Source organism: Triplophysa rosa, linkage group LG13, assembly GCF_024868665.1.
Source record: "Triplophysa rosa linkage group LG13, Trosa_1v2, whole genome shotgun sequence".
Lineage (NCBI taxonomy): Eukaryota > Metazoa > Chordata > Actinopteri > Cypriniformes > Nemacheilidae > Triplophysa > Triplophysa rosa.
Genome location: NC_079902.1, coordinates 17,857,368 through 17,874,565, shown reverse-complemented (window position 1 = coordinate 17,874,565; position 17,198 = coordinate 17,857,368). Strand labels below are relative to the sequence as shown.

At 38.9% G+C, this 17,198-nt stretch overlaps 3 protein-coding genes across 6 annotated transcripts; 1 reads left to right on the top strand and 2 right to left on the bottom strand.

Moving 5' to 3' along the window:
* Nucleotides 1-273: 273 nt before the first annotated feature.
* slc30a9 (solute carrier family 30 member 9) lies at nt 274-9,287 on the bottom strand. 4 transcript variants are annotated; one of them, XM_057350104.1, is made up of 20 exons: nt 9,147-9,287; nt 8,855-8,971; nt 8,368-8,516; nt 8,063-8,254; nt 7,830-7,862; nt 7,643-7,742; nt 7,414-7,506; nt 7,254-7,336; nt 7,106-7,164; nt 6,640-6,707; nt 4,577-4,679; nt 4,433-4,488; nt 4,027-4,162; nt 3,902-3,941; nt 3,696-3,767; nt 3,498-3,605; nt 3,075-3,240; nt 2,730-2,859; nt 2,430-2,543; nt 274-1,611 (listed from the first exon to the last, which is right to left on the bottom strand). In XM_057350104.1, exons 3-20 carry the CDS (start codon nt 8,474-8,476, stop codon nt 1,567-1,569), a joined length of 1,707 nt encoding a protein of 568 aa, XP_057206087.1. In that variant the 5' UTR covers nt 8,477-8,516; nt 8,855-8,971; nt 9,147-9,287; the 3' UTR covers nt 274-1,566. The 4 variants fall into 4 exon arrangements, with proteins under 4 accessions (XP_057206087.1, XP_057206088.1, XP_057206084.1 ...); XM_057350105.1 differs by lacking the exon at nt 8,855-8,971 and having other exon boundaries at nt 8,368-8,543; XM_057350101.1 differs by lacking the exon at nt 8,855-8,971.
* A 175-nt stretch (nt 9,288-9,462) lies between these two features.
* Nucleotides 9,463-13,271, bottom strand: zgc:195212 (DUF4554 domain-containing protein). The gene is made up of 14 exons (XM_057349110.1): nt 13,167-13,271; nt 12,989-13,039; nt 12,772-12,884; nt 12,588-12,671; nt 12,333-12,388; nt 12,113-12,181; nt 11,783-11,978; nt 11,553-11,691; nt 11,181-11,370; nt 10,975-11,092; nt 10,763-10,873; nt 10,535-10,663; nt 9,921-10,271; nt 9,463-9,802 (listed from the first exon to the last, which is right to left on the bottom strand). Exons 1-14 carry the CDS (start codon nt 13,210-13,212, stop codon nt 9,752-9,754), a joined length of 1,704 nt encoding a protein of 567 aa, XP_057205093.1. The 5' UTR covers nt 13,213-13,271; the 3' UTR covers nt 9,463-9,751.
* Nucleotides 13,272-13,561: 290 nt separating this feature from the next.
* grhpra (glyoxylate reductase/hydroxypyruvate reductase a) lies at nt 13,562-16,936 on the top strand. Its single transcript, XM_057349491.1, has 9 exons — nt 13,562-13,788; nt 14,128-14,258; nt 14,440-14,512; nt 14,635-14,751; nt 14,922-15,010; nt 15,282-15,383; nt 15,536-15,671; nt 15,761-15,891; nt 15,971-16,936. The coding sequence occupies exons 1-9, from the start codon at nt 13,703-13,705 to the stop codon at nt 16,090-16,092; spliced, it is 987 nt and encodes a 328-aa protein (XP_057205474.1). The 5' UTR covers nt 13,562-13,702; the 3' UTR covers nt 16,093-16,936.
* The last annotated feature ends 262 nt before the right edge of the window (nt 16,937-17,198 follow it).

Genomic DNA, 17,198 nt, shown 5'->3' with positions numbered 1-17,198 from the left:
CATTTGATTCAATATCCGTTAAGCGCGATTGACTGTACTGATCACAGTATGGTAACATTAATGTGAGGAAACGACGAATTTCAAATGTAGGTTTGAGTTTTATGGAATGTTTTACGGAGGACAATCTGGGCCAATCAAAATAAAAGTCAGGGTGATAGATTAGTCTGCAGACCAATGGCGTTGATGTTTTTTTTTACAAAGGGGTTGAATATGAGAGCCTCCCATACGAACTCATGGAATTTTCAAAAAATGATTAAAATATCACGGTCAAACACATATTCAGAGGTTTAATAAATAAATTGCAATTTAATACTCAATTTGCTTTAGTATTATATCTTAGTAAAATATTGAACCAAATAGCAATCTGAAACCATCAAATCATATTCAATATAAATATATATTTACTCTCAAAGCCTTCCCCAAAACAAACCTGAATGTCAACCTTCAACTAACCTTGCATATGTTCATCCACCTTCATTATATGTATGAAATATCAGTCGTTTCCTAAAAGGAACTGAGCGACTGAGCAAAAATGACAATGTTTTCAAGCACAAATGAGAACATACAGTATCTATAACGACTACCGTCTAAACGTACTGTTTGAACAAATGACCCTGAACATGGATATGAATAATTTAACTACATTTTTTTTGATCACCAAATTTCACAGGCATTTTAACAATCAGAAATTATTTACAATAGAACGAAACCTGGAGTAGTGTTCACAAACTAGGTTGCCACATTAACAATAGCACTCCAAGATGTGTTTAGGGGGCATCAGGAACACAGATCTGTGTTCATTTCTCTTCAAAGCAGTACTGTCAGCAGATAGGACATCAAGATTTAAAAAGGAATTGTGGTTTGATACATCTGAGATGGGCCAAAAAGATCAATTTGACTAGATCTGTTAAATCAGAAAAATCTTGTTAAAAACAGTTTGTACTTTTTTGTGTTGAGGAGTATTTAACACACATACCTGTTAAAACTTATAAACATACCAATTGCAATACAGAATGCTGCTCACAGCTACTTATCGCAACTTACTGAGAAATCTGTTCACTTCATTTATTAGTAGTGGCATCACTTAAACTCACCATTGTCTCTGTGTAGCCAATAAAGTAATATGGGGAAATGTTGTTTAATTTCTAAATATATTTGAGATGTAAAGCCATTGCCTCAAATGATTACCTTTCAAGTGCACTATTGGCTTAGCAGACAAAAAAAACGGATAGTGAATTACAAGTTTATGCTTCTCGGTAGGCCAAAAGTAAAACGCTAAAAAGATTCTGGTCCTTTTGAATTCATGGACATGATTTCAATGCTCTGATGATACAAACATCACAGAAGCATAAGTCATTATCGCCCATGTCTCTATGCAATTGGAGTCTTTTTCTGTGGTTCTTCTATCTTACCTAACTAATGAAACCATGTACAGGTTAGTGCTTGGGTAATATAAGACTTCAGCTGATTGGCTGGTTGAAGAGAATAATCGAAGTTTGAGGTCAATTGAGGTTTGATTTCTTCTTCTTCCTCTTGCTCCTCATCGTTGTGCCATGTTTTATAACACTATAAAATCTCCAGATCCACATGCCGCACCTCAGGATTACGTTGCTGTGGAAAATAAAGTGCAGTTTTATTTATTTTTTACATTTTATTGTCTTTTTATTAAAGAGTACATAACATGAGATCATGAAAATGACATTTCATGCAGTGTGTAATGTTGCCGTGTTTGAAAGTAAGCAGTCTGCCAAGTTGTAAATCCGAAGGTGATTGAATAACAAAGTTATTAGCTTGGAAAAAAGGGAGTCAACTCTGAATCACGCAAACGAGTCGTCCCTAGTCAGATTCGCGAACTGCCGCGGATGTACGTCACTACATATAGTCGCCGCCTACGTTTTGCTATGACTGCCCCCTCTTCTACCCCAAACACTGTAGCTCGTGAGCCTCATTCGCGGTAGACCAATCACAGCAGACTAGACCATCTGACCAATCACATCAGACTAGGCTAGCGGAAAGGAGGGGACTAGACAGATGAATTGCGGAACGAATCATTTGAGAGTCAGTCATGAAGTAAGGTAAGAATAACTGCCTATTATAACGAAATAATAGTGTTTTTACACCTTCTATGTACATAAACTTGTTGTTGGACACTCCATAAACCAAAGTAGGACCTTAAAAATCCCTAGTTATGTACTCTTTAAAATTAGAAATGACAAATAAATTCCAGTAATCCAACTCTCCTGCCACCACTTATATATATACACCCCATATATTTTACAGCTCATTGAGTATCAAAATTTCCACGAAAGAGGTGGTCGTGTGTGGTGTCTCCTAAGTGTTTGTTCTGACAGCATAGAGAGTAAACAGAAAGCTTACATTATGCATATGTGTGATGTCATGGTGGCCTAATTTTACTAAAGAAGTGATACCTTCAGTTCTTTCTCCAGGCGGTCCACCTCTGCTCCTAATGTGTCGATAATGTTCTCTCCGTGTTTCAGCATAAAGTTCTCCAGCTCTTCTGGTGTCTTCACCTGCTGAATTTCCTACAGGCCAAATACATCCATATGATGATTACAGCTTAAGAAAGGTGCTTATTTTGAAGTCTTTAGAATACCAACAGATTACATTTACCTTTTTAAAATAACCAACACCATGCATTTGTAGAATAAGATTAAAACAAACATGCACACGGTAAAGTCATGCGAGATGCTCTTGACCAGTTCACATACGTTAAGCATCTGTTCAATGTCTTGTTTCTCCAGGTATGAGCGCGTCACCACCCGCCCATCAAAGTCCACCTCCGCTTTAAAGCGCACTTTGCTCAGCCCCATATCTGTGGCTTTGACATCATGAATTGCCCTGGGGACAAAAATATCTAAAGTGAGGACATCAAATCTAATTTAAAATCTGAGCAATAATAGAAACACTTCATACTTCGCAAGCAGCACTAAATATTCAAGCAACACTTATTGAAGCCTTTGAGAAAAGATTAGATTTTGTTTCCTTATTACTGTACTGATCTTATTATGCATACTATGGAAACAAGGAGACAAGCAAGGACAGAAGCGACTGACCTGACTGCAGGGTCACTTTCCAGAAACTCTGTGAGCTTCTGCATGTGTTCAGCCTGAATTGAGCGGCCCAGCAGAGCCTCTGTGTTAGTGTAGATAAGGAACGCAGACACCGCCCCTAACAGGGTTCCCACACCCAGAGAACCAAGACTGTCATAGAATGGGTTACCTGAGGAGGGAGGAAAGAGAGCATTGATACTGCAGCAAAGAAACAATCAAGAAAAAGTAACCAAATTGACTTTGTGAGCGTAGAGAACTGCGTCCAGACAGAGAGGTAAACAGAACTTAAAAGAACATCAACAGCTCTTTACAAGAGGATAAAGCTCAGACCCAGACGGTTATTTCACCACTGAGAATCAATCTATACTGAACATGTAAGGATGTTTCATCACACTGATCGGGCCTATGGGTGTTTGTGTTAAATACCTGTAAGAGAGGTGAGCCCCATACATCCAGCAGCCAGCACCACCCCCAGCACTGCTGCAGCATCCTCCAACAGGACCACATTAGTGCTGGGGTCTCGACTTTGCATCACTGCCACACACAAACACGTTCTCATCTTTCAATAGTGTGAAAATGCTAATCACAATAAATAAACAGGCAAAGCTATCCAAAGGTACGTACCGTATTCGTAAAAGGACAGGTCTTGTTTCTTTGCACTCTTCTTGATCTCATTAATGGCCACTACCAGAGTAGCTTCATGGTAAACCAACAGTAGAATCATATTAAAATAATGCAGAAATAATTGCATTGTGACACATTAGACTGTAAGATTATATGTCGACACAGCCATTTCCCCATAAAACGCATAAGAGGAAACCACATCTCACCTCCTTCGGAGACCAGAGATCCTGCTAAGATACAGTATGCCTACAACACAAATACATTAGCGATATAACTCCACTGACTAGTACTTGTCCCCTTCATATGCAAAATCAAACTTAAGGCTACTAACCCACAGAAGTGATTCTATTGGCTGAGGGTGCAGTAGTCCCATGATGCCATGATACCAGGACAATCCAGCACCCATCATGAAGATGCCCACTCCACTGATAAGGGAGGCGATGTAACGCATGTTAGAGAAGCCGTACCTTTAAAAAAAGATGACAGTCCATTTTACATTTACATTTATGCATTTGGCAGACGCTTTTATCCAGAGCGACTTACATTTCATTGTATTATTATACATTTGTTTCTGACTATGTGCAATCCCCTGGGATCGCAACCATGACCTCGGCGTTGCTAGCGCCATGCTCGAACCACTGAGCCACAGGAAAGTGGTAGGCAGAGAAGTGGCCATTGAGTACATGTACACTGAGAAATCGCAGTATATGAGTTGCACGCAGGTGATAAACACTCACGGGTGGCTGGCATCTGGGTTTCGGACAGACTGACTGATGCCTAGTGCAAGAAGAGCCTGTAAGAGAGAGAGTTCAACTGATGAATTAAAATACGAGTTGACTATAAAAGGAATTTAAAGGTGATAAAAGGGAAGTAAACCTGACCTGATTACAGGTATCAGCTAGCGAATGAATGGCTTCGGAAAACATACAGGCAGATCCTGTGTATACCCACGCCAAAAGCTTGAAGAAGAAATTCAGTCCATTTCTGCATATTTCACAAAATCAATATTCAATGTTTGTGATGAGGATAACAAAACACTTTTAAATTCAATTCAATCGCGATTTATATACAAACCCGATTCCAAAAAAGTTGGGACACTGTACAAATTGTGAATAAAAAAGGAATGCAATAATTTACGAATCTAATAAATTTATATTTTATTCACAATAGAATATAGATAACATATCAAATGTTGAAAGTCAGACATTTTGAAATGTCATGCCAAATATTGGCTCATTTTGTATTTCATGAGAGCTACACATTCCAAAAAAGTTGGGACAGGTAGCAATAAGAGGCCGGAAAAGTTAAATGTACATATAAGGAACAGCTGGAGGACCAATTTGCAACTTATTAGGTCAATTGGCAACATGATTGGGTATAAAAAGAGCCTCTCAGAGTGGCAGTGTCTCTCAGAAGTCAAGATGGGCAGAGGATCACCAATTCCCCCAATGCTGCGGCGAAAAATAGTGGAGCAATATCAGAAAGGAGTTTCTCAGAGAAAAATTGCAAAGAGTTTGAAGTTATCATCATCTACAGTGCATAATATCATCCAAAGATTCAGAGAATCTGGAACAATCTCTGTGCGTAAGGGTCAAGGCCGGAAAACCATACTGGATGCCCGTGATCTTCGGGCCCTTAGACGGCACTGCATCACATACAGGAATGCTACTGTAATGGAAATCACAACATGGGCTCAGGAATACTTCGAGAAAACATTGTCGGTGAACACAATCCACCGTGCCATTCGCCGTTGCCGGCTAAAACTCTATAGGTCAAAAGAGAAGCCATATCTAAACATGATCCAGAAGCGCAGGTGTTTTCTCTGGGCCAAGGCTCATTTAAAATGGACTGTGGCAAAGTGGAAAACTGTTCTGTGGTCAGACGAATCAAAATTTGAAGTTCTTTTTGGAAAACTGGGACGCCATGTCATCCGGACTAAAGAGTACAAGGACAACCCAAGTTGTTATCAGCGCTCAGTTCAGAAGCCTGCATCTCTGATGGTATGGGGTTGCATGAGTGCGTGTGGCATGGGCAGCTTACACATCTGGAAAGGCACCATCAATGCTGAAAGGTATATCCAAGTTCTAGAACAACATATGCTCCCATCCAGACGTCGTCTCTTTCAGGGAAGACCTTGCATTTTCCAACATGACAATGCCAGACCACATACTGCATCAATTACAACATCACGGCTGCGTAGAAGGATCCGGGTACTGAAATGGCCAGCCTGCAGTCCAGATCTTTCACCCATAGAAAACATTGTCGCATCTTCCTCTTTATGATGCGCCAAAAGAAGACCTAAGACAGTCGAGCAACTAGAAGCCTGTATTAGACAAGAATGGGACAACATTCCTATTCCTAAACTTGAGCAACTTGTCTGGGGACTGAGGAGACGTTTGCAGACTGTTATAAAAAGAAGAGGGGATGCCACACAGTGGTAAACATGGCCTTGTCCCAACTTTTTTGAGATGTGTTGATGCCATGAAATTTAAAATCAACTTGTTTTTCCCTTAAAATGATACATTTTCTCAGTTTAAACAGATGACATATCAAATATGTTGTATTCTGAATAAAATATTGAAATTTGAAACTTCCACATCATTGCATTCTGTTTTTATTCACAATTTGTACAGTGTCCCAACTTTTTTGGAATCGGGTTTGTAAAAGAAAACATTGACAATGGGAACATATCAAAATCTACAAGCAAAACAAGTAGATTTTTTATCAAAATAAGTAGAGATCCAGTTCTTCTGACAAACAAAGAACTGATGATGAACAGATGATCAAGACAGGTGGTCCCTCATGTGAGAGCACATGCCTTTTAACTCAATCTTTTTAATCTAATACATGGACAATGGGGTAGACTCCTCTTTTACACATACAGTAGTTACAACTTCGTGATCAGAGTATTAATGGTGGTGTAATAGTTTTATTAAAGGCTTACATGCATATAGCTACCATCACCACTTTTCCTGGCCCTTGTAGAAATGTCGCCCTATTCCCCGATCGAGGCTATTGAAGACAGACACAATGTCAAAACCCATCACAATTTACTGTTAAAGTATAAATGATACAAGCACAAATATTTGATGTATAAATAATCTCTGCTTTGAAATCAGCAGCAGTGAAGTTAACATGCAGACCCAGAGGGATACTAGAGGAAAGAGACAAACCCTGAAGACATTTCGCATTTTGAATCATGAGGCTTAAATTAGCTTTCCTCTACTTAGTTAGTGGTTCACAATAGGGCTTTACATGCAGATCAGCATCAGTTTAACTGGCTTAGATGAGTGAGTGGGTCAATGCAAGACGAAAAGGTGTGTTTGTGTGTCTAGATGGACATAGTAAGTGACCAAAAAAAGTTACAAATTATTTTGGGTATCGCAAATCTTCGTAATAAACCGTCCTACCTTTGTGTTTCCCCAGAAATCTTTGTATTCCTTCAGCAGCTGCTGGTTTCTAAATATGTCTGATGAGCGAGGAGGAGTGAGACAAGTGGTTATTAGCCAGCAGATCACAAAAACACCAAAATGCAGTTTAAGCACTAAAAAGACATACTTTCCTCATACTCCCGTTCCACTTCTTTCCTAAGATTCCTCTCTCGAGCGAGCGCCTCTTGACTGCCCCATACATCCAGCGCTCTGGATACAGACAGCAAAACATAATCACTAATGCTTAGTATTTTGTTACTGGTACATAGGTAGATGGTTGCACATACTTTGCCTCCACGTCTGATCGCAGAAAGACGGTAAAAGCTTCTGTGTCATCATGGGGACTACGCCGACGGATCTTTCTAAGCTGCTCAAGATCACTTAAGAGTACACAGAAAGACACAGATTTAGATGTAGTTTATGGTAGACTATTTTATTGAATAGATGTTATAGTGGAATTTTGTGATCGTTACCATAAAAAAAAGATCTAAGGACCGATTCGGAATTTTATGATACCTGAGTTTGAGGCAGAACTCGTTCATAGCTCTCACAGCAGTGATGAAATTATTTTGGGTGTACTTTGTGCCATATTCCCTCTTTTTCAGGACGGCCCGAACTGTAAATATAAGGAACAGATACCGATATCTAAAGTCTCGAAAGCGATATACATTCTGACTTTGTGTGTAAAAAAACTGGTTAATACCTTTCACCTGAATGGTCTCAGCTTTTGTCAATCCTAAAAGCAAAACAGGGAAAAGAAAAACAACCATTAACGGCTAAAGCAAATGTCATTATTCTCTTACTTTTCTTGGAAAGGACAATGACACAAACGAAATATAAGATAAAAAATCTATAAAAGTTGAAAATCCTTGTAAACAAACAAACAAACAAACAAACAGTGAAGCATATGAAAGCTACCATCCTTGAAGATATTACCAGTTGTTTTTGCAGCGGGCTGGGCAGCTTGTGCTTTCTCGGAAGGTTTTGTCCCACTAACGCTCGGTGGAGAACCGTCTTTACCACTGTTTGATGTGGAACAGTACTGCACCTGTGTCCATGTCACAGACGTCACTCTTGAGTCTGGAAAGCTAAACCAGAATTTGTGGACCCCTGCGCAACTTTGCCAACCTACAGAATGGCACAAGTCATGCATTAAGAAGTCATTCCTCGGCACAAACACAAATAAACATGGTATTTACTCATAAATAACTACAGATTTCCACAATGCATGACACTCTTACCAAAACACGGCTTTGCTACTTTGGGGGGTATTTGAGACAGGGGGGCTCGTTGTTGCAGGTAGACCCGACAGAGGACTTGCCATGGTCTATAGGCCAGGCAGGGGAACATCCTTATGATGGCAAGTCCAGGAGACACGCACTGAATCCTGCTGGCAGTTTCATTATTTTATGTGATACTAAACAACAGACACCCAATCAGAATATGTCTAGCCGTGTGCTTTTTTATGAGCTTCTTATATATAAACTATGCGTTTTGAGACATCTATATGACAAAATCAGAGCAATCTGAACTTCACTGGGTGAAATGTATGTTGTCAACAATAATAGTGGCAGCTGCTGCACTAACAACACATTAGGATGTCTAGTACACATGATCCCAAAGCCACCTAATAAGCCATGGTTGCCAAACATTCCTACATTAAAAGTCTAAGGACAACATTGACTACATAAACAACGACTTTAAAGACTAGTATAAGCATAGAATTACCACTCGGTGAGATCAATATCTGGCTAGATATCCCGTCACTTCGTCGCTGAGCCAAGCAGCAGATGTCTAAACGTGAGACTGTCTACATTTCTATCAGCTTAAGTGATGACTGTCGCTCTGTTAGCCACACACACACACACACACACTGGGTTTGACTGGAGCCGGTGCCTTTCATTAGCCTAGCGTGATAGCTGCAACTTAGCAAGATGCTACACCTGCTGAGTAATTATAGACATATTACGGAGTTACAAACAGACGTTGAAATAAAGTCATTTCGTCCGGTATTTGTTACCTTTATAAAGTTCAGTCCATTGTGTATTTGTCTGTTAACTCAACGCTGCCCATAACGAAGAGAAAACACTGAAAGTACGACAGGCTGAATTCTCGCGAGGTTTTGAAAAAGCGAACGCGAGAGCGTTTTTGTCCACCACGGCTGCAGTGCAGTCTCGAAGAACGGACTACCAGTCCAGTGGATGAGTCCATCACCGGAGGACAAGAGGTGTGATCTAAAACAATGTTCGTTTTAAAAACTATGTTTGAGATTTAATGTGGGGTATTTAAGGCTAGTTTTAAACAAAAACGCAGTCATTTTATTCAGGCGTTATTAATTTAGTTGCGGATTCAGGGATGTGCAATTGTTCACACATCACAATTGTTTCAATGTATCCAATATTTTACATTATTTTATATGATGCACCAACATATACATTTTATTGTTCCATGTGGCATAAAATTAAATATGTATTTATATATATACTTTGAATAAAAATGTAACATACTTAGTACTGTATCCTAAACAGACATATACGAGAAAGAATTTACAACTTCTAACAAATCTTTTCAAAGATGACATGAAAAGAACAACAAAAGAGAGCCAGAGAAAGTCTGTCTGAGATCTCAGTCCCATTCAGAAAAGTTTTCAAGCTCTTGAAGCCACTGCTTCTCTACCTACAAAACAAAGACATATAAGAAAATGGTTGGGTTATACAGTTTCTTTTGAGTTGTACTGGACAATGTAACATCACAATAAATATGTTAATTAAAAGATGCATAAATAAAGCCTCGCCTGTTTATTTTTCCGTTTAGTCAGCTTAGTCAGGGAGGGAACTGAGGGCATGTCTTGGGTCATTTTGGCTTGCTGACTTTGAGGAAGTTGTATAGGTGACAGGGGGCGTCTCTGAATGTCTGATGCCTCAAAGACGTCTGAATTCATTACATTCATGAAAGTATCTGAAGTTTCAGGGAACTGTGAGCACCGTCTCTTCTTAGGGATACTGCATGATGATCCAACGTCACCGTCATTCCTCTTAGGAGAAAAGCCTGGTGGGTTTTCAAAATCTGAAACAAAGGATGAATCAACACAATCTCTTTTAAAATAAGACTGGGATACTGATGCAACGAATGATTCATGATCCCCCTAATTAGCTTATAACTAATTTTGACTTTCAAAAATGAGCTTAGCTTCAAAATCTATCAAACCAACCAGCAGACACCAACCTAGTCCAGCATGATTTTTTCATTGGTCTCATCTGATTTTTCCAGTAGGCTCAAACTCACCTTCTTCAATGCTACTCTGTTCAGAGCTAACAGCTTCAGCCATCTTGTGAGAGCAAAATTGTTTTTGAAAACAATAAATCAAAAGGTCTCATTATGAAAAGGCAACAATAAGAACACATTAACTAAATAATCTGAAGGAATTAAAAAAAAGACCTTTTCATTAGTACACATGCGCCTGGGAGCAAAGCGGCCATCCATGACAGTTTGAAGAGATCGTTGTAGAGATACACGAAACTCGCAAGTGTTCGTGACCTATAATGTGGAGTTTTACCAGAAGAAACACGGTTAAATGATATCTAAAGTGTGATATATATTTTGGCAACTAGATTAAACTATGGTCATATATAATACCCTCATGCTGTCATAGCATGTTTTTCGAAACTTTGCATTGCTGCTACTGGCAATTATACTGCTCACTGAGCTCAAGACAGTGGTTAGGGTGGACTGCAACCTCTGCCTGGCCTAAAGTACACAGACAAAGTAGAGTATGGTTCACAATGACCTATGTTGTTCAAAAGCACATTTTGTTAAATATAATCAAATTCAATAAAGTAAAATCTTACATTTTGTCTTTTCTGGAAACCCTTCAGTGTGCTTCTAAGTGTAGTCTGCAGATCTGCCCTAACTTGATCCCCGTTGTACCAAAGCACTGAATCCAAATGACTCTCTAAAGCCTCCTCACTGACTGACATGTTTAACATTCAGAGCAGAACCTCAAATATCAAGACCAATCTTAAGATGACTATGTGATAAAACAAGTACATGAGACCTACTTATGAAGTCCGAAACCTGGGAGTGGAAAGCGTCGGTGTATTGAGTGAAAATGAATAGAGTAAGAATCTGCTCTACAGCATGGCTCCATTCTGGCTCAGAGTTCTGGTGTACAGAGCTGCTACATCCCGATTCCTCATTCTGATGACAGAAATCTACAGAAAACTTTATTTCGGAACACAAGGAGCCTGTTTAGAGAAAAGCAACAATTAAACAATTACATTTTCTGGATGACTGTCTGGAGCATCAGTTTGGTGGGACGTCATGATTCCTATTAGTCTAAAGTTATTTGTAGCAAAGTGCCCTTTCAGCTTTGCAGCAATTTGCTCTCAGTATCCTCAATTTCTTTCCATTTGGCCCTGTCATTTACCCTCAATGGTTTGTGCTTCCATGCAGGATACTTCAGAAATGGCAAGATCAGCCCAAGACAGTGATGTAGCCAAGTCCTGGAGGAAAGTCATATGTCTATGGTGTATTAGAGGCATGCCGCATGGACTGTACACTAGCATGTATACTAAATGTTAAGGAACAAATGATTTCAAGACAACGTATCTCTAATATGAATAATACCCCCTCTTTTTTTAATAGAGAAAAGGATATCTGTATGCACGACAGGCGAGTCGGCCAGTTGGGATACTGATCCATACAAGGTGTAAGTGTTGCCATGGTAGCCATCCTCATTTCCCCACACAACCCTTCTCCGATTGCGTCAGTGGTGAGAACACAACTGAATGTGTCTCCTAATACGGGGTGGGCTTTGGGACAGGATAGGAGACACTGTACAGAGAATGGGCTCCTTCATAAAAAAATTACAGATGGAAATAAAACAGAAAAGTAAATGGTTGTCAGACTTTATGAGTATATATTCAAAGTTTGTTGATTCTGCTTTCCAATAAGTTGCTCTATTTAACAAAAATTGCATGAACTGACTGTCCAAATGCAGCACTGTCCAAAGAAATGCTGTGATCCATCACTGAAACTTTACTTCCTGTTTCTCCCCTATAATGGAAGAGAAAAGGACAATTGCATTTTTAATCAGATTTTGTTTACAATAAAATACTGTAAACAAAAAAGTGAGTTTTAGTAAGTAGTATATTAATCATTGCACCACTTGCATTAAATTATAATAACGTTTAATTCTTTGAATAACCTAAAAATTAGCTGGTCTTTCTTGGAGTCGGTCCTAATCTCGAACGTCATTCTGACCTGAAACAGATGAATAAGATAATTTTATATATTTAAATAAGGGACATACATTATTTGTTTAACATATATTAATACATTCCCCGGAACTACAACAAATATCAGAACTTTAATGAAAACATTTCTTAAATATTTAATCAAATTTATTACAATTAGAAACAGTCTTGGTTGTTGTGTAAATTGCCATAAACACAATTTTTACCTGAGCATGTACCACACTGAGTCTATGGAGAAACATTTGAATCTTTGTCTGGTCAGCCTCCATCATTTCACTGCTAATTCCTCCCTTACAAAAACAAACAAAACAGCCAAAAATATACACAAATTGCGAATACAGATTGATATTCATTCAATGATATTAATTAAAGAGAAACCGATGCACTCACATGAAAAGAATAAGTGAACAACAAACACCCAAAACTGTCTGCGAACGTTTGGAGTTCTTCTTGATGTATGCATTCACAAGGTGGGACACGCACAGCAAGTCTTTCAATAACATCTGAAATAAACGAAAACAGTGTATAGTAAATTTAAAATAATAAATGATTCAGTGTATTCCACACCACGTCACAAATCACAGCAATTATATTAGCATTGACTCACCCTGCAGAGCAGACTTTGTCACTTTCTTGCACCACGCGCCAGCAGCAGACACTGTAAAACAGTAACGTTAGCGCCTCTAGTGATGAATGAAACATCAATACAAAGCATAAATGTTTTATCAAACGTATGTAGTGAAATATTGTTTAGCAAATATGAGTCTATCTTTTTCCTATTTTACCGGTTAAAGTCACCGGAAGGTCAGGCAGCGCTGTCATGGCAACCATCAGACCTCCATCTGACCGTTTACTTTGACCACACTCTCGATGGATTAAAGTCAACAAAAACCTCATAACCTGCAGTAATTAAAGTTAAACATTAATGCAGTACACAAATTTTAATTTACAAATTGTAAAACGAACACATGTGATGTTACTCGAATGTCAATTCTGAATAGAATGCAAATGAAAACGAATTGAGTACACTTTCAGTAAAACAAACACAACTTTAACAAAACGGGTACAAATAAACCACGTTTAATGTACCTCTCGTAATTTAAAGAACATGTTCTATTCTAGTCAGAGTAACCGCAGTTGCGCTGCCCATCCGCTCCACAAGATGGTGCTAAAGCCCGCCGACCGACAGTGTTTAGCGACTTGTCACGTATTTCCCAGTTCCTACAGTTGTGGCCTTTGGAGATAGGGAAGTCAGTGTAAACTTCAGCAATCTGTTTTAGAGTAAATTATACGAGTTTCAATCATCAATTCATCGTTCAGGATGAGCGCGCAGCAGATGCTGAAAGTGTTCGTCACCAGACGTATTCCGCCAGAGGGCATGAAAACACTCCAGAAAGCCGCCGGCATGTACGAAACTTTGCATGGTCTTGTATGAAATATGACTAAATTCTGTAACGTTATGTGTAAAATCCTTGTGATAATCTGTATGAAATTGTGCATTTGTGTCAAAATTACGGAGGGCACGGGACATCACTGACAGCACGTGGATTGTCAAGGACCTTTGGTCACGTGTCAGATTTTTGTCATTTCATTCATTCCTGCCAATAAGTTACTCTTTAGAATGCAGTCTTTTAAATGGCAGTATTATATAAAAAATAACATAGTCTTTGGAGTTTGTAGTCTTAAAATGAAACACACATTGTTGACCTATAGACAGTTTTTCCCATCTAACTCTATTGTTTGCAGGTGTAATTTATCAGTGTGGGACTCTGATGAGCCTGTGCCCCGGGCAGAGCTGCTGAAGGGGGTGGCAGGTGCTCATGGGCTTCTCTGTTTACTCTCGGACAAAATCGATACTGAGGTCCTGGATGCGGCTGGTAAAACAAACCACTGGTTCTGTCTAAGCTATTTGTTAATAAACGGCTCCCAGAACTAAAGCGATGTCATGAAACACTAAGATATGTAAACATCCTGCAGTTCCCACTTCCCAATGCCGTATGTGCTTGTGCTGCAGGTTTATATCATATAAATACGATTGACAAATATTGTGTTACTCAGGACCCAACTTGAAAGTGATCAGCACTCTCTCGGTGGGATTTGACCATCTTGCCATAGATGAAATAAAGAAAAGGTGACTTATTGAAAAAAAGTTTATTTTTATTTTTCTGAATTGTTTCTGGCTTGTGTTGAGCTGAGCACAATATGGATGTTCATACACAGAGCAATGAGGTTCTCCATCTTTCTTTGTCCTAGAGGGATAAGAGTAGGTTACACTCCTGACGTTTTGACAGATGCTACTGCTGAGCTGACCGTAGCTTTGCTCTTGGCCACTGCACGACGTCTCCCCGAAGGTGTAGAGGAAGTCAAAAAGTAAGTCGTTCACTTTTTTACTGCACCACCAGCTATACATCACTGCTTGAATTTGAACAGATCCAGTGTCACAATTACAAACAAAGCAACTCAAAAATGTTTTATTGTGTAATAAGTCAGTACTTAAATATTTTCTTAGGTGAGAAAAGCTCATTTATTTCTCTTAACAGTGGTGGCTGGAGCACATGGAAGCCTCTGTGGTTATGTGGCTATGGGCTGTCTGGCAGCACTGTAGGGGTGATTGGATTGGGACGTATAGGTACAGTAATGCTCATGTACAATGCCTTCAGGAAATAATTCAACATTTTTTCACACTGCCATACCATTAACATGAACCACCTACTTTAAGCACCCACAGTATGCATCATCTGTTCTGTTACGTCTGTCTTACCATCTGTTGTTTTACTCATTCAGAAGTGATATTTATTGTGCAAACAGTGTCTATAAAATGTGAGCATCTCTCAAGTTCATTAAAACGTCACTTGTTGTGGGGTTAAAACAGTAGTGAATTACTGTTTGATGATTTGTAGGTCTGGCGATTGCAAGGCGACTGAAACCATTTGGAGTTAAAAGGTTGCTGTACACAGGCAGACAACCCAAACCTCAAGCCCAAGAGGTTGAGGGAGAATATGGTAAGAAAGAAGAAATGAGAGAGAATGAAGTTGTCTCTTTAAAATGTGATATAATCCTTTAATTCAAGAATTCATAAGTGTATGGAGGTATTTCATTTTAAGATCAGGACCTGTTCTCTAATTCCCCCAACCCCCCGCTCTCTGTTTCTCAGTGCCATTAGACACTTTGGTGAGTGAGAGTGATTTTGTGGTTGTGTCCTGCTCTTTGACTCCTGAAACTCAGGGCCTTTGTGACCAAACCTTCTTCAGCAAGATGAAGAAAACGGCAATCTTTATCAACACCAGCAGGTACATTACACTATTCAAGCAAAGCATTGTGCTTGAAAATAAATCAATATAAGGATGGAACAGAAGGTGTATTCTGTATATTCTTCTAGAGGGGCAGTTGTGAATCAAGAGGACTTGTTTAAGGCCCTCGAGAGTGGACAGATTGCAGCAGCAGGCCTTGATGTCACAACTCCCGAACCCTTGCCCACTGACCACCCACTGCTGACCCTTAAAAACTGTGGTGAATACTTTTAATCAGTATCTTAAAAATGATAAAGCAGCCACAACAATGTTATTTACAATGTCATTTTGTTTTGCAGTGGTTCTTCCTCATATTGGTAGTGCCACCTACTCCACACGTGGTGTGATGGCTGAACTGTCTGCAAACAACTTGCTGGCAGGCCTCAGGGGTTCTGAAATGCCCAGTGAGATTAAGTTGTAGTGTTCTGAATTGTGCCTTATCCAAAATCTGAAGTTAAAATATCAGTGAAAGATACATTGTATTAACAAATTAGATTTTCGAGGGCAGGAAATACTGGAATTTTCACTTAATTTCTAGCAAAACATGATCATGATTTACTCTGTTGCGACAAAACTGCATTGTACACGCCAAGTTGCTTTTCTTTATATTATGTGAATGGCTAAATACACTAATGGGAAAAAGTATTCTGTGTGTAACAACAGATTTATTGAAAGATGGTATTTTGGCATCTCATGGATGAGCACATTTTGTTTAACAGATGGTTAAGCTGCATTTTTTAAACAAAACAAAAGGAATACAATGTGAACGTCATTAAATGTATTTAATATGAAAAGCAAAATGTAATAACTTTCACTCTCAATACATTTCAAGAGAATTGTAGATTTAGGTTTTAAAATGGGTACGGGTGATACTTCCATTTTACAGTGTTACAAAGGTAAATGTTGATCTCTGCTATCTGAGTGCAAGTATACAAGTTTACCTGTCAAGATGTCATTGCCATCTTAATGTAACTGAGGATGACAACACATATAATGGGCTTAAGTGATAAAAGATTTATTGCTTACACTCTGGTTAACAACTCTTGTTTTCCATATATGTAAATGGCTAAGAGAAAAACTAAATACGTTCAGTTGCATCCAGTAAAAAATAAAATAAATAAAATAATCATGGTTGACAGGTGACAAGATCTCATCAGGCCTCTTCAGATATCATCCGGTGTGGCAAGTGGCTCTATGCAGCAACATCCAGGTACCGCATGTTCATCTGTACAGGGAATGTTTCTGTCCATAGACTAGTGATATTTCATATGCTGTCCAGCTTCTTCAAAACATAGGGTGCTGAAACACAGAAAGTCAACACTTACTTCAATTCCAACCTTACTTAATTTTGTCTGCTTCTCTACACGTGAGATTTAAAACTCCCAATATTTGATTTTTTTATGACTGAATCTAATGTTAAGCAATAGAACACCAAACCGTGGGCCATGCCATATATTGTTGAATAATAATTGTTCATTCTTAGGCGTACATCAAAGGTGACCTCTAATTATAGAGACTAACGTTACC

Bases quoted from the DNA above. Each gene is read 5' to 3' on its own strand.
- zgc:195212 (XM_057349110.1), bottom strand. From the start codon at position 13,212: ATGGTTGCCATGACAGCGCTGCCTGACCTTCCGGTGACTTTAACCG. The intron at 10,874-10,974 runs GTAAGATTTTAC...TGTGTACTTTAG, and splicing joins GTTTCCAGAAAAGACAAAAT to GCCAGGCAGAGGTTGCAGTC. The intron at 9,803-9,920 runs GCGAGGCTTTAT...TTTGTTTTGTAG, and splicing joins CTAAACGGAAAAATAAACAG to GTAGAGAAGCAGTGGCTTCA.
- grhpra (XM_057349491.1), top strand. From the start codon at position 13,703: ATGAGCGCGCAGCAGATGCTGAAAGTGTTCGTCACCAGACGTATTCCG. The intron at 14,259-14,439 runs GTAAAACAAACC...TGTGTTACTCAG, and splicing joins TGAGGTCCTGGATGCGGCTG to GACCCAACTTGAAAGTGATC. The intron at 15,672-15,760 runs GTACATTACACT...ATATTCTTCTAG, and splicing joins ATCTTTATCAACACCAGCAG to AGGGGCAGTTGTGAATCAAG.
- slc30a9 (XM_057350104.1), bottom strand. From the start codon at position 8,476: ATGTTCCCCTGCCTGGCCTATAGACCATGGCAAGTCCTCTGTCGGGTC. The intron at 7,507-7,642 runs GTATCATAAAAT...TGTACTCTTAAG, and splicing joins GAGTTCTGCCTCAAACTCAG to TGATCTTGAGCAGCTTAGAA. The intron at 6,708-7,105 runs GTAGGACGGTTT...TGTCTTCAATAG, and splicing joins ATTTCTGGGGAAACACAAAG to CCTCGATCGGGGAATAGGGC.